General features: G+C 43.8%; 1 protein-coding gene across 2 annotated transcripts in view; it reads right to left on the minus strand.

Annotated features, from left to right (window-relative positions):
• Window positions 1–3234: 3234 nt before the first annotated feature.
• The window catches only part of IL6ST (interleukin 6 cytokine family signal transducer), a 50705-nt gene continuing 36289 nt past the window's right edge, over window positions 3235–17650 (minus strand). For both annotated transcript variants that reach the window (XM_065406288.1, XM_065406289.1), the window contains 5 exons: window positions 14811–14957; window positions 13065–13205; window positions 6840–6936; window positions 4824–4905; window positions 3235–3966 (listed from right to left, as the gene is read on the minus strand). In XM_065406288.1, coding sequence (XP_065262360.1) covers window positions 3235–3966; window positions 4824–4905; window positions 6840–6936; window positions 13065–13205; window positions 14811–14957 — 1199 coding nt within the window. The remainder of the gene's footprint in view (window positions 3967–4823; window positions 4906–6839; window positions 6937–13064; window positions 13206–14810; window positions 14958–17650) is intronic.

Consider the following 17650-nt stretch of genomic DNA (forward strand, 5'->3'; position numbering starts at 1 on the left):
TTTCTCTTCTGCATCAGTCTAAATACTGAAATTTAAATAGGAATGAGAAATACAGAGCTTTGTTCCGGGGGGGGTGGGTGGGGGTGGGGAGGGGGGGGGATGTCTTTCATACAACAACAAGACTGCTCCTATTAATCTGTAGTAATGCTGAAGATAAGATACCACTAGTACTAGATCAGAACGATCACTGCTGGGTGCTCCTCTTAAAAATGGGATTCTCTTTTCTTCTGACATTACATTTAATTGTGGCGGGAGGTGAGCTGGGATTTAAAACAATGAGTCTGAAATGGCTTCCATTTACATAAATCAGAGCATGATTGCAATGTTCAAAGTAAATGGTCATCCACTCTCATACTTCAAAAATAAAGAGCCTGTATCACTGGCTTGAGGAAAGAGCTCCTAAAACTGTATCTGAAGACATCAGGTCTCTAAACACTAGTGTTTGTGAAAGTCAGAAACCAGCAACCTAATTGGTTAAGTCTCAGTAGAAGTGAATGGGACAAGAGCACAAAGGCTGCAGCGTTAAGAATGTGGATGCTGAGGTTCTTAATACACATACTTTCAGGGTTCGTTTGATTCATCTTTTTGGCCTACGTGTACTTTACCTAGGGAAACCTTCAAAACAGAATATACAGCTTCCATTGCAAGCTTCACAGGACCCTTTGAAAATGGGCACTTCTTCCACACATACCAGATGAAGAAATTAGTTCCTAAATTCTAATTTATGTGCTACAAAGATGTGTTCTAGTAAAGGGTACAGTTTGGCCTTTGGAGTACTATGATTCATACTGCAGATTTACATCATCTGGGGAGTTCTAAAGGCTTATTGGATACTGTTGGGTCCTTGTCCCCAGAAAAAAAATTCAAGATGGGCAGCCCAACCAACTGAAATGTTATGGAGGAGTTTCTGAAAAGCAACAAAATCAGAGCGTGCTGCAACAGCAATACAGCAACCCTTAAATTTCTGGGTACCAAAAATATGATACATTATTACTGAGAGCAACATGTCAGTAGGATAAGGAATTTTGCATAAGTGAATAAAACAAAGCTTTTCCAGATATCCTAGTATAGATGTCTTAAAGTTTCCACAGTGTGGAATGCATCTTAAAGAGAGTCTCATGGACCATGTCGCCACTCTCATTAACATTACTGTGTAACTTCCCTGTGGCAATGATAGCAACTACTAACATGGAGAGTTAGGTGAATTTTAACTTGCTCTTCAACATGAATTAACAGATGGAGATGAGCAAAGTTAGAACTATGTGACCAGCCAGCTCTCCACATCCCACCAGCAAGTATTCTGCAGACCAGTGGTATATGGGCCACAGTTGGGAACCACTGCATTTGAGGACCTACAGGAAGATGAATCTTTATGTACAGCGATCTTGTGAAAAAAAAAATTATTTTGTTAAATATAAAATGAGGTTTTATTTTTCCTAACACAGCCTGTAGTGTTTCTGAATTACCTGAGAATCAAAGACTTAGAGATGCTCATGACTTATTAATACCAGACTGGAAAACTAAATGGACTAGGTTCAGATATAGCTACAAGAAGATAACTTTGTAAAGCTGATCGGATGTCATCTGGGAAAACTTAAAAAAAAAAAAAAAAAAAAAAATCTTCATCTGAGTAACAAGATCTATAAGAAAGGATATCAAGGATTGTTGTCTTCAGGAACTATATCCTCTCTAGGATGTGAGAATTGGAAAGGAGAAGAATGGAAAAGAGGTAGGTGTCAAGAATTGTAGCAGCAGGATCTAGATATTTTGCTTACAGGCTCATAATGAAAAATGGAAGGATGTTTTACCTGTCAACTTCCAAGTTCAGGGTTCTAGATTTCCCCCAAAGTATCAGCAATATCAGTGCCTTACTACAGCAAGGAATGGTTTTCCTCATGCCACTTTTGGTTTCGCTGAGCTCATTACACTGTAGCAAGGAAATCATAGAATCCCAGTATTGGCAGCAGAGCAAAAAGGAAGAAGTATTTTTCTTCTAAAACATTTGTAAAAGCTAAACCTACACATGCTAATTCACTTTAGAATATTACATTTTATTACTTCTTGCCTTTCCCCACCCAAACCTTGTATGGTAAACAGGCGAATTCTAAAACAAAGATATATGGTATGGTTAGTCAGGGATTTGAGATAAACAGATATTCATTTTTAAATAAACACTTCAATTCGCCTACAGGGGAGTTTTTCTTACCTACATTTTCCGTCAAAGTTTTTAATGCTAAATATGAAATTTTAATTGCCATGCATTTGGCTCAGATTACAAGATAGGTAGTTTTTATGCCTAGTTTCTATATACGGGTGAGTATATATAAATGTGTGTATACATACATACATATATTAGAGAGAGAGAGAGAGGCAGGCAGAATACTGATGACTACACTAGCATTCATAGGGAGTTAAGCAGTGATGGCATTTTGATTGCAATTTGTGACAAGTACTTCAGTCCTTTGTTTTACAGTTCTTTATATGAGGCCTGAAATACTTTGAGACATTAGTCTGATGTTATTACATTAGAAATATTGGGCCAAATTCATCCCTTCTATAACTCCACTGAAGTCAATAGAGTTAGTCAGGGATGAATGTGGGCCGAAATTGTTTGGTCACTGGATAACATCTTAAAAATATATAATACTGTACTTTCAATTTTTACCTTTGGAGGAACACACTCTGGTCTAATCAAGCTTAGCCAAAGTAGGCATCTTAATATCATGCACTGCCAGAAGCAGGGCTTTGGAACGGAGCCCGGAGCTGGAGCGCGGAGCAGCTCCGGAGCAGTGGAGCTGTAGGTTTTTGCCTGGAGCTGGAGCGGAGCCGGAGCACAGTTCCAAAGCCCTGGCCAGAAGGCTCCTGGTATTTTCCTCTTAGATGCCCCTTGGCCTCAGTAACAAAATAAAACTTGCTACTTTCAATCAATCATGTTTAAATGTGACATTACAAAGACAAACAAAACTGCAAGGCAGCACAAAGGCCTGTTCAATTATTCAGACAAATAAGAGAATCTATGTAGTGCTTATAGGAGGATCTCCAGTAATTCTGGACTGGAAATATCCCAATGAAATATAGTACTCATGTACCCTCCATCAAATTCTCTTCACTAAATGAATCTGAATATTTTTATCTGAAATCAGATAAAAATACTTAGCTTAACTCATCAGAAACACAGGGGGGGAAAATGGATCAGGCACTACTGAAGGCCTAACAGAGCCAGTCTCTCTCCTCTCACTGGGGGATATAGCCCCCTTGCCTTACAGTCTGTGGCATGTAACTTTTTGGTATCTCATCAACTGTTGCTGTGTTTATCCCCATCGTTTCCAGTCTCAGAATCTGTCCCTCAGTACTTGGGCTGAACGCATCTGCCAAAGCAGATTCAGGTTTATTTTTCTCTGGCCCAGAGCCACACAGCTGTGAACTGTGACCTGAAATCTGTAGTTGTGCAAGTCCAACAAGATCCTCCTCGTTTATTGGAGGAGTAACTTGCTTTGCTCTTTCAAAATGTGACCCATCTGTATTGGTTTCATCCTGACTACTATTTTGTTTGAAATACTGCTGCCTTGGAGTTGCACTTTCACCTCCTCCTGGGTTATCTTCTGGTTTCTCTTCTGAATCTAGCAGCGGCTGGGTGGATTCAGACCTTGAAAAGACTTGAACAGAAGGAATTTGGTCTCTGTAGCCATTGAGTACTACAGTTGAATACTGTACAGTGCTTGAAGTGTTTTGTGCAGATTCACTCTCATCACTGTCGGAAACACTTTGCCTAGGAGAAGACATGCATGAGGATCCTCCAATACCACTGCTGTGCCCCTCTGAAGTATTTTTTTCCTTTTTAAGCAAGTTGAAGGGTTTTAGATCCTGCTCTGAAACGGACTTCTTGTCATCTGCTTCTATTTCAACCACGCTTACATCAGTAAAGCTGCCTTCTGGATACATCTGATCTTTGGAACTAAAATTATGCTGAAAGAAAAGAAGAAAGTTAGGTGTTGCCTATGAGGGAAAAAGAGTCATGGTGTCTCACTTTCTATTCTTTACGCACTTTGAGACCCCAACAGGTTCTGCTCTCTGCAGAATTTGGCAGTTCTTCTTGAGTATTTGCCATAAGATGGAAAATGTGGTTTACATTTCCAAGTATCAAAGTCTTAAGGAAACAGACTCCCTGGAACCAGAATTTCATGAAGGGTCTACCCAAACCCTTACTCTTCTGTGATACTGAGAATAAATTGAGCACCATGCATTGTATCCTGCAGAAGTATTTCAGATTAAGACCTTGCAACAGAAATGCTATCACCTCTACATGTATATTAAATATCTCATAGCAATTTTCACTGGAGTTTGTCCTGGTTCCTTGATCAGAATTTCCCCTCCTCCACTACTATGCAGCATGCCAGTTTGTTACCACTCCACACACAGATGCGCGTATCTGCTGTACCCCTCTCTCTGTATTTGTATTTCATTATAAATTGCTCTAACAAATTTCCAATTCTCAACTGCCTAAAAATTCCATTGATTTCCACTTAATTGCTCATGATTTACACATTTGGGGAAGTGAGAGAAGAATTAAGCCCTGAACCTTAAACCTATGAAACTTAAAATTAGCCCCATATTAACAGAATCCAATTTAGGTTGTGAGCTCCTTGTGACTGTATCTGCCTAATGCTGAATACACTGATGTTATTAAAATAATCCTGAGATATAGGAGGAACATTTTAACAGGCTGAAAATCCAAGTTCTCTTTCAATATCCATTTAGAGGGCTCCTACTCGTCAGTTTATTCTTAAGATATTTTATGTACTATCATAAAGATTCAATCTTACCTTAGTTGGAGTTTGAGGGGACCACTGAGCAATATTACTTTTGGAAGGATCAGGAACATTAGGCCAGATATGCTTTTTAATTCTACAGGAGGATAAAACAATGGAAAATACATTTCTTGAACCCTCAAAACTTGCAAACATGGTTACAGTTGTGCTTTATATTCTTAATGTACAATTACTGGTCTTTTAAAATATTTGACAGAAGTGTTACAGATACCGATTTTGTCCTGTCACATTTGACGTCTGGTGTGCTCATTTGCAAAGTCATACCTAGAACACTTCATGCTCACTGCCACTTCATTTCACTGCAACTTGAGAAGATTGGCTTTATAGCCTAGTTTTGTGACAGTTCGATTTGGGGCTCCCCCACCCACATCAAATAAAATGATCAAAAGAAAAATAGAACAGTAGGGGGTTTGGGAGAGGTCATAAAATAAATCTAATAGCACTTTTGAAGGCACAAAGTGACAGTTAAATCTCACTGGATGAGCATTACCCAAAATACTGGAAAAAGTATATATTTTTGGCTCTCTCTCTCTTTTTTACATATATAGACCAGGCTGACAGAGATGCTCTGGTGCCATGGTGAGGAGTGCCACAAACGTCTAGACAGACTTTGCAATTAAAAATATAAATAAATAGAAAAAAATATAGAAAAAATGCACACACATTTAAATACAATCCAACTGAAACTGGTGCATGACATTTTTCCGGAGGAAATAGCGACAAGCTCCTTAAACATAACTAGCGATCAAAACCTAGTAATTTGTAAATACCATCAAATATGAAAACAGTTATATAATACAATGTGATGGATGCTCCTAGCTGTTTAAACCTCTTTGCTAAAGAAAGGGAAGAGAATATGCCCTGACAAGTAAATAGTTTTAGTTAACAGGCATTGCCAGATGGTCCTTCAGCTAAGGCCCATTAAGAGGCAGCCCTAAGAGGGACAAGTAAAGGTAGATTGGTAGAGCCCCATTATGAAAAAAATGTAATTTTGTTGGGGATATCTGAAGGGTACTCTTTAGCCAAGTGACCAGGCATAGAGACAGTTTATATTTTTCCCCAGCCAAAGGCACCGTGCCAACAGCCATAGGCACCGACTCCGTGGGTGCTCCGGGGCTGGAGCACCCACAGAAAAAAAAAAAAAAAAATAGTGGGTGCTCAGCACTCACCGCAGGCCCCGCCGATCAGCTCCTCCTCTTTACCCCCAGCGCCTCCCGCCCACCAAGGATCAGCTGATCAGCGGCAGGCAGGAGGCACTGGGGGGAGAGGGAGGAATGGGGGCAGAAAGAGGTGAAGTGAGGGCAGGGCGTGTTTGAGGGGGGGGGGCGGAACGCGGCAGAAAGAGGCAGGGTGAGGCCTTGGGGGAAGGCGTGGAGTGGGGGCGGGGGTCGAGCACGTCCCGGGGAACTCAAAGTCGGTGTCTCTCCCAGCAGCTACTACTTGGAGCAGAGTTTTTGAAAGAGCTATAAGACAGGACAGAAAAAGCTGCAAGGAAGAGAGAGGGAGACATCTTCCAGTGGTGTGGTGCCTTTGCCTCCCCTTCAAAAAAAGCTGGCTTACATTATTTAACTCATTTTATTACACAGACTGTGAAAAATAGATTTTTTTGGTGGGATGTAAAGAATTCCTTAATGGTGTATTAATTATATGAAACTCAGGTGATCAAAAATTTCAGTTTATTCTGAAAATCAAGAACTAGCAAGAATTTCCTATCACATTCAGTTAATAGGCTTGCACAAAATCTTTTTAAAAAGAGCTCTCTGAATTATTGTTACAGCATTGTTATAGCGAAAGTCTCCATATTTCTAAGAGGAACATGGACCCAATTCCTCCCCTCCTCCCAAACCTGTTTTAATATGGTGCAGCTTCACTTACTTCAAAGGAGTTTCTCATAGATATAAATCAGTGAGAGATGAGAATCAGGTCCATGATACATAAATTACAGTGAAATATTACTGTCAAGCTCAGATATAGTAAAATGTGATAGAAATACATGCTATATGTACTTACAAGTCCCGTTTGTTAAAGCAGAACAATACTCCCAGAAGGATGGACAACAAGAATGCCAGACACACAGGTACAACTATGGCTTCTATTTCTCCTTTTCCTAAAAATGGAAAAAAAGCCATTTTAGTTTTTTGAAAAAGTGCTCAGCAGAACTTTCCCTGACAATCATTCCAAAAGGAAAAGACAGACTAATACATACAGTGCTGCCTTGTCATAAAGCTTACCAGATTATACCCTAATAGAATTGAACTGAAATATGATTATTTTGTTATCTTTAAAGTCTCAGTGAGTCTTTTTATAGCCAACATTCTTAGCTAAGTTTGCTTATTATTATTGCATACATTACAAGAACTATGAACTTACATGAGTAGGGGTAACAAAAAGAAATCCCACTTTTAGCACCTTCTCATTAGAGGAACATAGAGCAATATAGCAGTGAAGAGAGACTGATATTTGGGGAGAATCTTCAATTGAAGTTTAGAAGAGTTCACAACATATTTAAGGCCTTGTCTACACTTACACATGAGAGTGCATTAAATCAGCCCCGGGCACCCTAGCTCCTGAGGTGTCCACACTGGCAAGGCATGTAGAGCGCCCCTGGTAATCCACCTCCATGAGAAGCATAAAGCTTGTTGCACCATGGCTGCAGCGCCGCGGTGCCAGTGTGGACGCCCTGGTCCATTAATGTGCTCTGATCGGCCTCCAGAAGTGTCCCAAAATGCCTGTTCTAGCCACTCTGGTCATCACTTCGAACTCTACTGCCCTGTCCTCAGGTGACCAACTGTCAGCTCCGCCCTTTAAATTCTCTGGGAATTTTGAAATTCCCCTTCCTGTTTGCTCAGCAAGGCGCGGAGTGCTCTCAGCGCATCTTTCCAGGTGACCATGCCTCCACGCCCCAGGCGATCCCCAGTATGGAGCAATGGCGAGGTGCTGGACCTCATCAGTGTTTGGGCGGAGGAAGCAGTCCAGTCCCAGCTGCGCTCCAGCCGTAGGATAACTCGATGTGAGAGAGCCTACGGGCAGATATCAAGGGCCAAGATGGAAAGGGGCCATGACCGGGACGCAGTGCAGTGCAGGGTTAAAGTGAAGGAGCTGCGGAATGCCTACCACAAAGTGTGGGAGGCAAACCACTGCTCCAGTGCTGCCCCCACAACCTGCCATTTCTACAAAGAGCTGGACGCGATACTTGGGGGCGACCCCACCTCCACTCCGAAGACCACCATGGACACTTCAGAGACCGTAGTAGCAGAGTTCAACAAGGCAGGAGGAGGAAAACGGGAGCGAGGGTGCTGAGGAGGAGGGGGACCCAGAGCCAAAGGATGGCCCGGCATCCCTAGATGCATACAGCCAGGAGCTGTTTTCAAGCCAGGAGAAAGGTAGCCAGTCGCAGTGGACGGTGCTTGGGGAAGAACAAACAGCAGAGGTGGTGGTGCCCAGTAAGTGGCTTTTATTTTGGGAAGGTAGTTGCTTGGTGCGGGCTCTTGGGGCAGAGGGTTGCAGAAAGAAGGGTTAGGGCTGCGTGCATGCCTAGATGTGGAGTAGGGCATTGATGTGCTCTCTCACATCGCAGTTATCGGCCTCAGTGATCTCTTCAAATGTCTCATGCAGAAAATGGGCAATCTGCTTGCGTGGGTTCCCTGGCAGAGTTACTGTGTTCCTTCTCCCAGTAAGGCTAACATGTCCATGCCACTGTGCCATGAGGGGTGGGGGGGACCATTGCTGCACACAGGCAAGCGGCATAAGGGCCAGGGCAGAAGCCACATTGTAGTACGTTACCCTCAGCAGCAAGATATCTTCCGGGATGAACTCATCCTGTGGAAAGTGTGGGGACAGTGTTCAGTACAGGGGCCCCCTGCAGCTGTTGGCTCTCCCCAAGGCACAGAATCAACGCCAGAGGCAGTATGGCCCTGAAACAATTAGTCCCCCTTGCCCGTCCTTTCTCACCATTTTGGGGCTCCTGTGGGTTATGTGCGTTCGTTTTGGGACTGGCACTTTCTGATAGTGTACACTGTACTTGTCTTTAAGTACAGCCGAATCATTGCTCTGTCTAGTGTGAACAATGCTGCCTCTGTTAAGTGTTGCATTTTGGCTTTACAGATGCAACCTTGAGATCCCAGTTGTCCTTGTTATCAACGGCCAAAAAGACTACAAAGAATCAGGAAGCGTATGCGAAGAACCAAAAAGAGGACCTGCTGCATGAAGTCATGCAGCAGTGCCTTACTGAAAATCTAAAAGTACAGGAGTGGCGGGAGACTGAAAGGAGGCTCTGCCGGCAAAATGCAGATTGCCAGCACCAAAGGAAGAAAGGAGAGCAGCAGAATACGGACCCTGGACTTCAGAAAAGCAGACTTTGACTCCCTCAGGGAACAGATGGGCAGGATCCCCTGGGAGAATAACATGAAGGGCAAAGGGGTCCAGGAGAGCTGGCTGTATTTTAAAGAATCTTTATTGCGGTTGCAGGAACAAACCATCCCGATGTGTAGAAAGAATAGTAAATATGGCAGGCAACCAGCTTGGCTAAACAGTGAAATCCTTGCTGATCTTAAACGCAAAAAAAGAAGCTTACAAGAAGTGGAAGATTGGACAAATGATCAGGGAGGAGTATAAAAATATTGCTCAGGCATGCAGGAGTGAAATCAGGAAGGCCAAATCACACTTGGAGTTGCAGCTAGCAAGAGATGTTAAGAGTAACAAGAAGGGTTTCTTCAGGTATGTTAGCAACAAGAAGAAAGTCAAGGAAAGTGTGGGCCCCTTACTGAATGAGGGAGGCAACCTAGTGACCGAGGATGTGGAAAAAGCTAATGTACTCAATGATTTTTTTTGCCCCTGTCTTCACGAACAAGGTCAGCTCCCAGACTGCTGCACTAGGCAGCACAGTATGGGGAGAAGGTGACCAGCCTTCTGTGGAGAAAGAAGTGGTTCGGGACTATTTAGAAAAACTGGACGTGCACAAGTCCATGGGGCCGGATGCGCCGCATCCGAGGGTGCTAAAGGAGTTAGCGGATGAGATTGCAGAGCCATTAGCCATTATTTTTGAAAACTCATGGCGATCGGGGGAGGTCCCGGATGACTGGGAAAAGGCTAATGTAGTGCCCATCTTTAAAAAAGGGAAGAAGGAGGATCCGGGGAACTACAGGCCAGTCAGCCTCACCTCAGTCCCTGGAAAAATCATGGAGCAGGTCCTCAAGGAATCAATTATGAAACACTTAGAGGAGAGGAAAGTGATCAGGAACAGTCAGCATGGATTCACCAAGGGGAAGTCGTGCCTGACTAACCTAATTGCCTTCTATGATGAGATAACTGGTTCTGTGGATGAGGGAAAAGCAATGGATGTGTTATTCCTTGACTTTAGCAAAGCTTTTGATACTGTCTCCCACAGTATTCTTGCCGCCAAGTTAAAGAAGTATGGGCTGGATTAATGGACTGTACGGTGGATAGAAAGCTGGCTAGATCGTCGGGCTCAACGGGTAGTGATCAATGGCTCCATGTCTAGTTGGCAGCCGGTTTCAAGCGGAGTGCCCCAAGAGTCGGTCCTGGGACCGGTTTTGTTTAATATCTTTATTAATTATCTTGAGGATGGTGTGGACTGCACTCTCAGCAAGTTTGCAGATGACACTAAACTGGGAGGCGTGGTAGATACACTAGAGGGTAGGGATCGGATACAGAGGGACCTAGACAAATTAGAGGACTGGGCCAAAAAAAACCTGATGAGGTTCAACAAGGATAAGTGCAGAGTCCTGCACTTAGGATGGAAGAATCCCATGCACTGCTACAGACTAGGGACCGAATGGCTAGGTAGCAGTTCTGCAGAAAAGCACCTAGGGGTCACAGTGGACGAGAAGCTGGATATGAGTCAACAGTGTGCTCTTGTTGCCAAGAAGGCTAACGGCATTTTGGGCTGTGTAAGTAGGGGCATTGCCAGCAGATCGAGGAACGTGATCGTTCCCCTTTATTTGACATTGGTGAGGCCTCATCTGGAGTACTGTGTCCAGTTTTGGGCCCCACACTACAAGAAGGATGTGGAAAAATTGGAAAGAGTCCAGCGGAGGGCAACAAAAATGATTAGGGGTCTGGAGCACATGACTTATGAGGAGAGGCTGAGGGAACTGGGATTGTTTAGTCTCCACAAGAGAAGAATGAGGGGATTTGATAGCAGCCTTCAACTACCTGAGGGGGGTTCCAAAGAGGATGGAGCTCGGCTGTTCTCAGTGGTGGCAGATGACAGAACAAGGAGCAATGGTCTCAAGTTGCAGTGGGGGAGGTCTAGGTTGGATATTAGGAAACACTATTTCACTAGGAGGGTGGTGAAGCACTGGAATGCGTTACCTAGGGAGGTGGTGGAGTCTCCTTCCTTGGAGGTTTTTAAGGCCCGGCTTGACAAAGCCCTGGCTGGGATGATTTAGTTGGGAATTGGTCCTGCTTTGAGCAGGGGGTTGGACTAGATGACCTCCTGAGGTCCCTTCCAACCCTGATATTCTATGATTCTATGAAAGCACGGAGTGGCTCATAAGCATTATGGAGTGCCAAGTGGACTCGATACAGGCGCTCATAGCACTGCAGATGAAGCAGATCCACGCCCGCCTCCCCTGCAGCCTTTGTCCCAAAACTCTTTCCCTTGTACTCCCATGTCACTGCCAACCCACTTCCCCCAGCATCCGGTTTCTTACCGCCACCACTGCCTCCAACACCTTTAGCGTCACCACCCAGCCCTGCAAACTACAACCCTTACCCACTGCACTCAATCACCATGCATTTTAGCCAGCCTGAAGCGCAGCACTCCAGACAGGAAGGCTGAATATGATAATAGGACTATGTAAATCTGACTGTCCCATTCCACACCCTGCCCCATTCCCTCCTCACACACAGCACAGATGTGTCATGCCCTTTCCGTTTCCCCAGCAGTTGTGTCTCTTTTCAATAAATGAATTTTTTGGCTTTGAAAACATTCTTTATTGCATTAAGTAAAAGATACCGTAGCCCAGGAAAGGAACAGGCACTGCAAGTCAGTGCATCATACGTAGGATGCGATTAATGGCCCTGCAAACTTGCATCAACATGATTCCAACGGTCGACTTTCCCACTCAAAACTGGTTAGCGACCTATCGGTAGCTATCTGGAGTTGCCAGCTTCCAGATTGCAATAGCCACCTGCTTCTCCACAGGCAGGGCAACTCTCAATCTTGTGTCCTTGTGCTGCAGGGTGGGGGCGAGCTCAGTACACAGTCCCATGAAAGTGGCTTTCCTCATCCGAAAGTTCTGCAGCCAGACTTGCATGACGATGTGATCCACCACTCAGTGATTGTTTCCCGAGCCATAAAGTGGCGTTCCACTGTAGTGAGCATGTCTGTGAATGCCACAAGTAATCTCGTGTCGTCTGCGTTATGCGAGTCAACATCATAGTCGGACTTCTCACTGTCACTTTGTAGCTTAAGGAGTAACTTGATTGCAATTTGTGACATGCTGGCAAGACCCATCAGCATATTCCTCACAAGTTCAGGATCCATTCCCGCAGACCAAAAGGGAAGACAGAGTGCGCAGTACAAAAAACGCTGAAAGATGATGCCAAATGTGGATGGAAGCACGGATTGATGGGATGCGAAGCGATGCATCATGGGGCATTGGGACAGGATCCAGAATGCCCCGCACACCCCCGCCCCCTTCCCAAAAGGCACAGTGCCAGAATGGGAAGAGGTGCTCTGTGGGATAGTTGCCCATAATGCACCGCTCCCAATGCCGCTGCATGTGCCACAAATGTGGCCACGCCACTGCGCTTGCAGCTGACAGTGTGAACACACGGCAGCACTTTCTCTGCTGCGGTCTCAGAGGGCTGGTTTAACTCACAGCGCTCTACATCTGCAAGTGTAGCCATGCCCTAAAGCACCTAAGAAAGCAGTACTTGACTTTTAAGTCACAGATCCAACCATCTGCCAGCAATATAAAAAGTATGCTATACCTACAAAACTGAAAAAATACTTGCATTACTCTTACGTGATCCTCTCCCCTTCTCAGCATTTGTTACATATTTTAAGTTACGAACACAGAACATTTAGGGAAGAATGCCCTTTACTATATGTCTGTAGAACTCATTGCACAAAGGAGCTGTATTGTTTTGGGGCCTTAGGTATTACTAGAAGAAAAAAATAAATTGTGTGCATAAATTAAGAGAGCAACTGCATGACTAATCCATTTTAAAATTAGTCCCTATACATTTTATGTGATTATTTCTTACCAAACTTTTGTGTAGTAAATGTAAATACAGGACCACTTGTGCCTCCTTCATCTGTATGTGCCTCCATCTTCACCATATATAAAGTGTCACTGGATAAGGAGGAGAGGGTATATTCTGTTTTTGAAGGGTCCACTTTCACAGCTAGAAGAGAAAGGTTTATACAGTTATCTGGTACAACCTGTTTAATATCCACAAACGTTATACTAAAACACTACTACTTATATACGTATGGGAACAAAGTATCCAAGACATAATTTAATGGGAAGTTACACACTTCCATAGCATTGAAAATGGACTCAAAGGCTAGATTTTGTAAGACAAAAATTACTGAAATTTGTTTCTATATCTAAATGCTTAACTCCAATCATTAAACCTTATCTTCCTTAAAGGCACTGAAAAGAAATTAAAATATATAATAAGTAAGGCTAAGATTTTTGTCACAGTTATTTTTAGTAAAAGTCACGGACAGGTCACGGGCAATAAACAAAAATTCACGGAGCCTGTGATCTGTCCGTGACTTTACTAAAAATAACTGGGCGCAGGGCTAAGTAGGGGGGAGGAATGGAGTCTCATGGGGGGGATGGGACTGACAGGCCGAGCTCCTCACCATGGTCGGGGGCACAGCCCCAGATACAGCGGCCATAGTGTGGGGAGGATGGGGGGCAGCAGCCGGGGGACGCAGCCACAGGGAGTGTACAGCCCCCTCTCCGGAGGGGGCCGCAGCTGCTGGACGGAGGCACAAAGGCCGGCTGCAGCCCTCCACCCCCTGCCCCCAAACCGCAGGGCAGGGGCTGCAGGGTCCTGGTTCCAGCCATCCAGCCCTAGTTGCAGGGCAGGGGTGCACAGTCCCGGCTTCAGCTGCTGACAGCTGAAGCAGAAGTAGTTGCGGAATCCGGGACTGCCATGACCCACGTGACTAAATCATAGCCTTAATAATAAGTAGCTATAAAAGAGATCATGAGACAGAATTTTAGAGGTTAGTAGTGATGTTGTGAATAACAAGTCTTCTAATTACCTATATGCCAGAAGGTTCAATAGACATTTAGACAAGTGTAGGTCTATAGTGACTGACCGCTTTCCATTTAATAGATTTTAAGGCTATCAGATCATCTAGTGGGACATCCTGCTTAACACATGCCACCGAATTTTACCTAGCAATTTCTGTATGATGCCCAATAATTTGAGATTGAACAAGAGCATTTCTTTTAGAAATACATGCAATTACGATTTAAAGACTTCAAAGCAATGGAGAAACCACTATTGTTCCAAGGGTTACTTACCCTTACTGTTAAGTGTGCACCTTATTTTCACTTTGAATGTTTAGTTTCATCTTGTTATACCTTTGCTGGATAAAATAGTACCAAAGGTCTTCTCCACACGTAGACAATAAAGACTAGGATCAAGTCAATCTTCTTTGATAAACTAAATAAATTGAGCTCCTTAAGTCTCATTGTAGGAGATGTTCTGAACCAGACACTTGGTACTCTTAGAAGGGACACTTCTGGTCTCAAATGTAACTAAGCTACAGGGGATCCAATGCAGAACCAAGTATACTTTCTCTCTGTAAAAGATTTCTCACTTAAAAAAAAAATCCCCAACATCATAAGAACTTACAGTTTGATCTGGTGAGACAGCTCCTAGGTGCACATAATTCTCTATCTTGCTTTGTGCAGTAGTCAGTAACTCAATATTTCAGAAAGTTAATATTCAAAGAAATACATTTTAAAACTAAATGGCCTTTGTTACCTGTTTCATTGCCACTGATAGTTCTGTATAATATAGTGTAATATTTGATAAACCCATTTTGCTCATCCACTGAAAGAGGTTTCCATACTAAAACGGCTTCAGCTTTTCCTACTTTTTTTGTCTGAACAGTGGGTCCTTTTGCAGGCCCTATAAAAGAAGACCACAATTAAGAGTACATTATAGTCCTATTAGGAAAAGCAGTATGTTAATGGACAACATATTTTAACTCTACATAAAATCATGCTCAAACATTTTAGTGGAATAATAGCTTGAAGCTGTTATCTGCAAAGTCAGTTATTTCACTTCCTGAAAATACAAAAATATTTGTACAGCAAATTCCTCTAAAAATCTGACCTCTACATGAAAAATAAAACACATTTTGAACAATTAGGATATGAGTAATACCTTAACATAATTCTTATAAAAAGCAAGTAAGGGATTACTTGGAAAATATAAAACACAAACAAAGCAGTGGATCCAGACAAAGTGGATTGGAATAGAAACTTTGTTCAACTGATGAACTCTAGAAGATTAGGGAAGAACAAGATGTTTGATAGACGCAAGCATAGTACTAATCTTAAAACAAAATTAAAGAGGAAAGATCTTGGCAATAGCAGCAAAACAAATTTAACTTCTACCCTTTGCAAAATAACACTCTAAAAATGGGGGGAGGAGGGGAAGGAGAAACAGGAAAGAGAAATTGGTCACTTAACTTCTGAGACAATTGAAACACAAGTAGATCTTGCCAAAGAAACTTAGTACCTTTTTTTGTTATGGAATGGGTGAAAGGAAAATGGTTGATATTTGTACTTCAGTAATAAAACATTTGTTGATAATGTCTCATGAAGTCTTACACTCAATTCAAATAAGCATGGATAAAGTACAATGTCTTCTGTTTAACCACACTTCAGACAAATCTGAGTTCATCTGATGCATGGATGTGTTTTTCCAGTGAAGTATCAAAAGGATCTGCTAGGGGAGATTTTATTTATCACCTTTAAAGATCTAGGAGATGGTAAATGCTTTAATGAAATTTGAAGACTATTGCTATTAGTTGCAAGTAAAGAGAAATGGTGAAAGAGACCAAAAGGATCTAGAGATTAGAATAGAAACATGGGTAGAAAGCATTCACCTTGGACAAGTGCAAACTAATATCTGTAAAAGAGTGATCGAAAGATCCATACATATTTAACGGGAGAGAAAAATATGGGAAGCGGATAGACAATAGACAAGTTTGGACATGAATTTACCACTGATGTGCCAACAAAGATGATCAATGCAATTCTGAGTTGCATATGCAAAGGTATGTCATGCAGCAAGCATGTGAAAGTCCCCCTCTATACAGCTCTAGTGTGACTGCCCTGGGAATACTGCTTTTCGGTCTGGACATCTTATTACTTATAAATTGAAGGGAGCTCAGATTCAGAGCACCATAAATGATTAGGAACCTGGAGAGAATGATGTATAATGAATGGAATAATGTAACTTGCCTAAGGAATAACTATATGGGAGTGGAAATGCTGAGGAAAACCTTTTAGGGCAATGTGTGGGTATTACAAGAAACACTGAAATGAGGAAAGGGAAAGTTTAGGCTGAATATCAGGAAATACCTCCTGATATTAGCAGAAAAGCTTCAAAAACAGACTCCAACGAGAAACTGCTGAGCTTGAATTGATATGCAAACTAGATACAATCAACTTAGGCTTGAAGAGAGACTGGGAATGGCTAAGCCAGGGGTCGGCAACCTACGGCACGTAAGCTGATTCTGAGTGGCATGCTGCCTGCCCGGTGAGAGGAGGAGGGGCGGAGGGGCCGGAAAGTGCCACGCTGGGGAAGAAGGGAAGCTTGGCTGCCGCAGGACCAAGCTTCTGCCTCCTGCCCCTGCAGGAGAGAGCGGTGTGGGGGGGGTCCCGGCCCCCCACCCCACTCAGCCCCCCCGCCCACCGCTCTCCCCTGCGGGGGCAGGAGGCAGAAGCTTGGTCCTGCGGCAGCCAAGCTCCCCCTCCCCTGTTTCTTCCCACAACGTGGTGCATTCTGGTCCCTCCTCCTCCTTCCCCCCCCGCCGGCGACGGCCCTTGCGAGGGGGAGCGGAGCAGAGCAGAGCAGAGCCGAGTGGCAGCGTGCTCCCTGCTCCGTAGAGGAGGCAGAGAGAGGTAGGGACGGGCCTTGGGGAAGGGGGTGGAACAGGGCATATCCCTCCCAGCCCCCTGCCATGAGCCGCTCAGGGCAGGGGGCTGGGAGCACCCCCACGAGCCGAGCACCCCAGCCTTCTGCCCTGCACCCCCCACACCCCCTCCAGCCCTCTGCCCTGACCTCCCCCCAACACCCAGCCTTCTGCCCTGCACCTCCACACACACCCCAGCCCTCTGCCCTGACCTCGAGTCGCCCCGCTCAGCCCGCTGCAGGCCTAGGTGAACAGAACCCCAGGCTGGAAGCGGGCTGAGCAGGCTGGCAGCGTAAGATCAGCATTTTAATTTAATTTTAAAGGAAGCTTCTTAAACATTTTGAAAACCTTGATTACTTTACATACAACAATAGTTTAGTTATATAATATAGACTTATAGAGAGAGACCTTCTAAAAAACGTTAACATGTATTACCGGCACGCGAAACCTTAAATTAAAGTGAATAAATTAAGACTCGGAACACCACTTCTGAAAGGTTGCCTACCCCTGGGCTAAGCCATTACAAACATTGAATCTATCTCCCCATGTAAGTATTCTCACACTTCTTATCAAACTGTCTGTACTGGGCTATCTTGATTATCACTTCAAAAGTTTTTTTCTTTTACTTAATTGGCCTCTCAGAATTGGTAAGACAACTCCCACCTTTTCATGCTCT

The sequence above is a fragment of the Emys orbicularis genome, chromosome 6 (assembly GCF_028017835.1).
Source record: "Emys orbicularis isolate rEmyOrb1 chromosome 6, rEmyOrb1.hap1, whole genome shotgun sequence".
Lineage (NCBI taxonomy): Eukaryota > Metazoa > Chordata > Testudines > Emydidae > Emys > Emys orbicularis.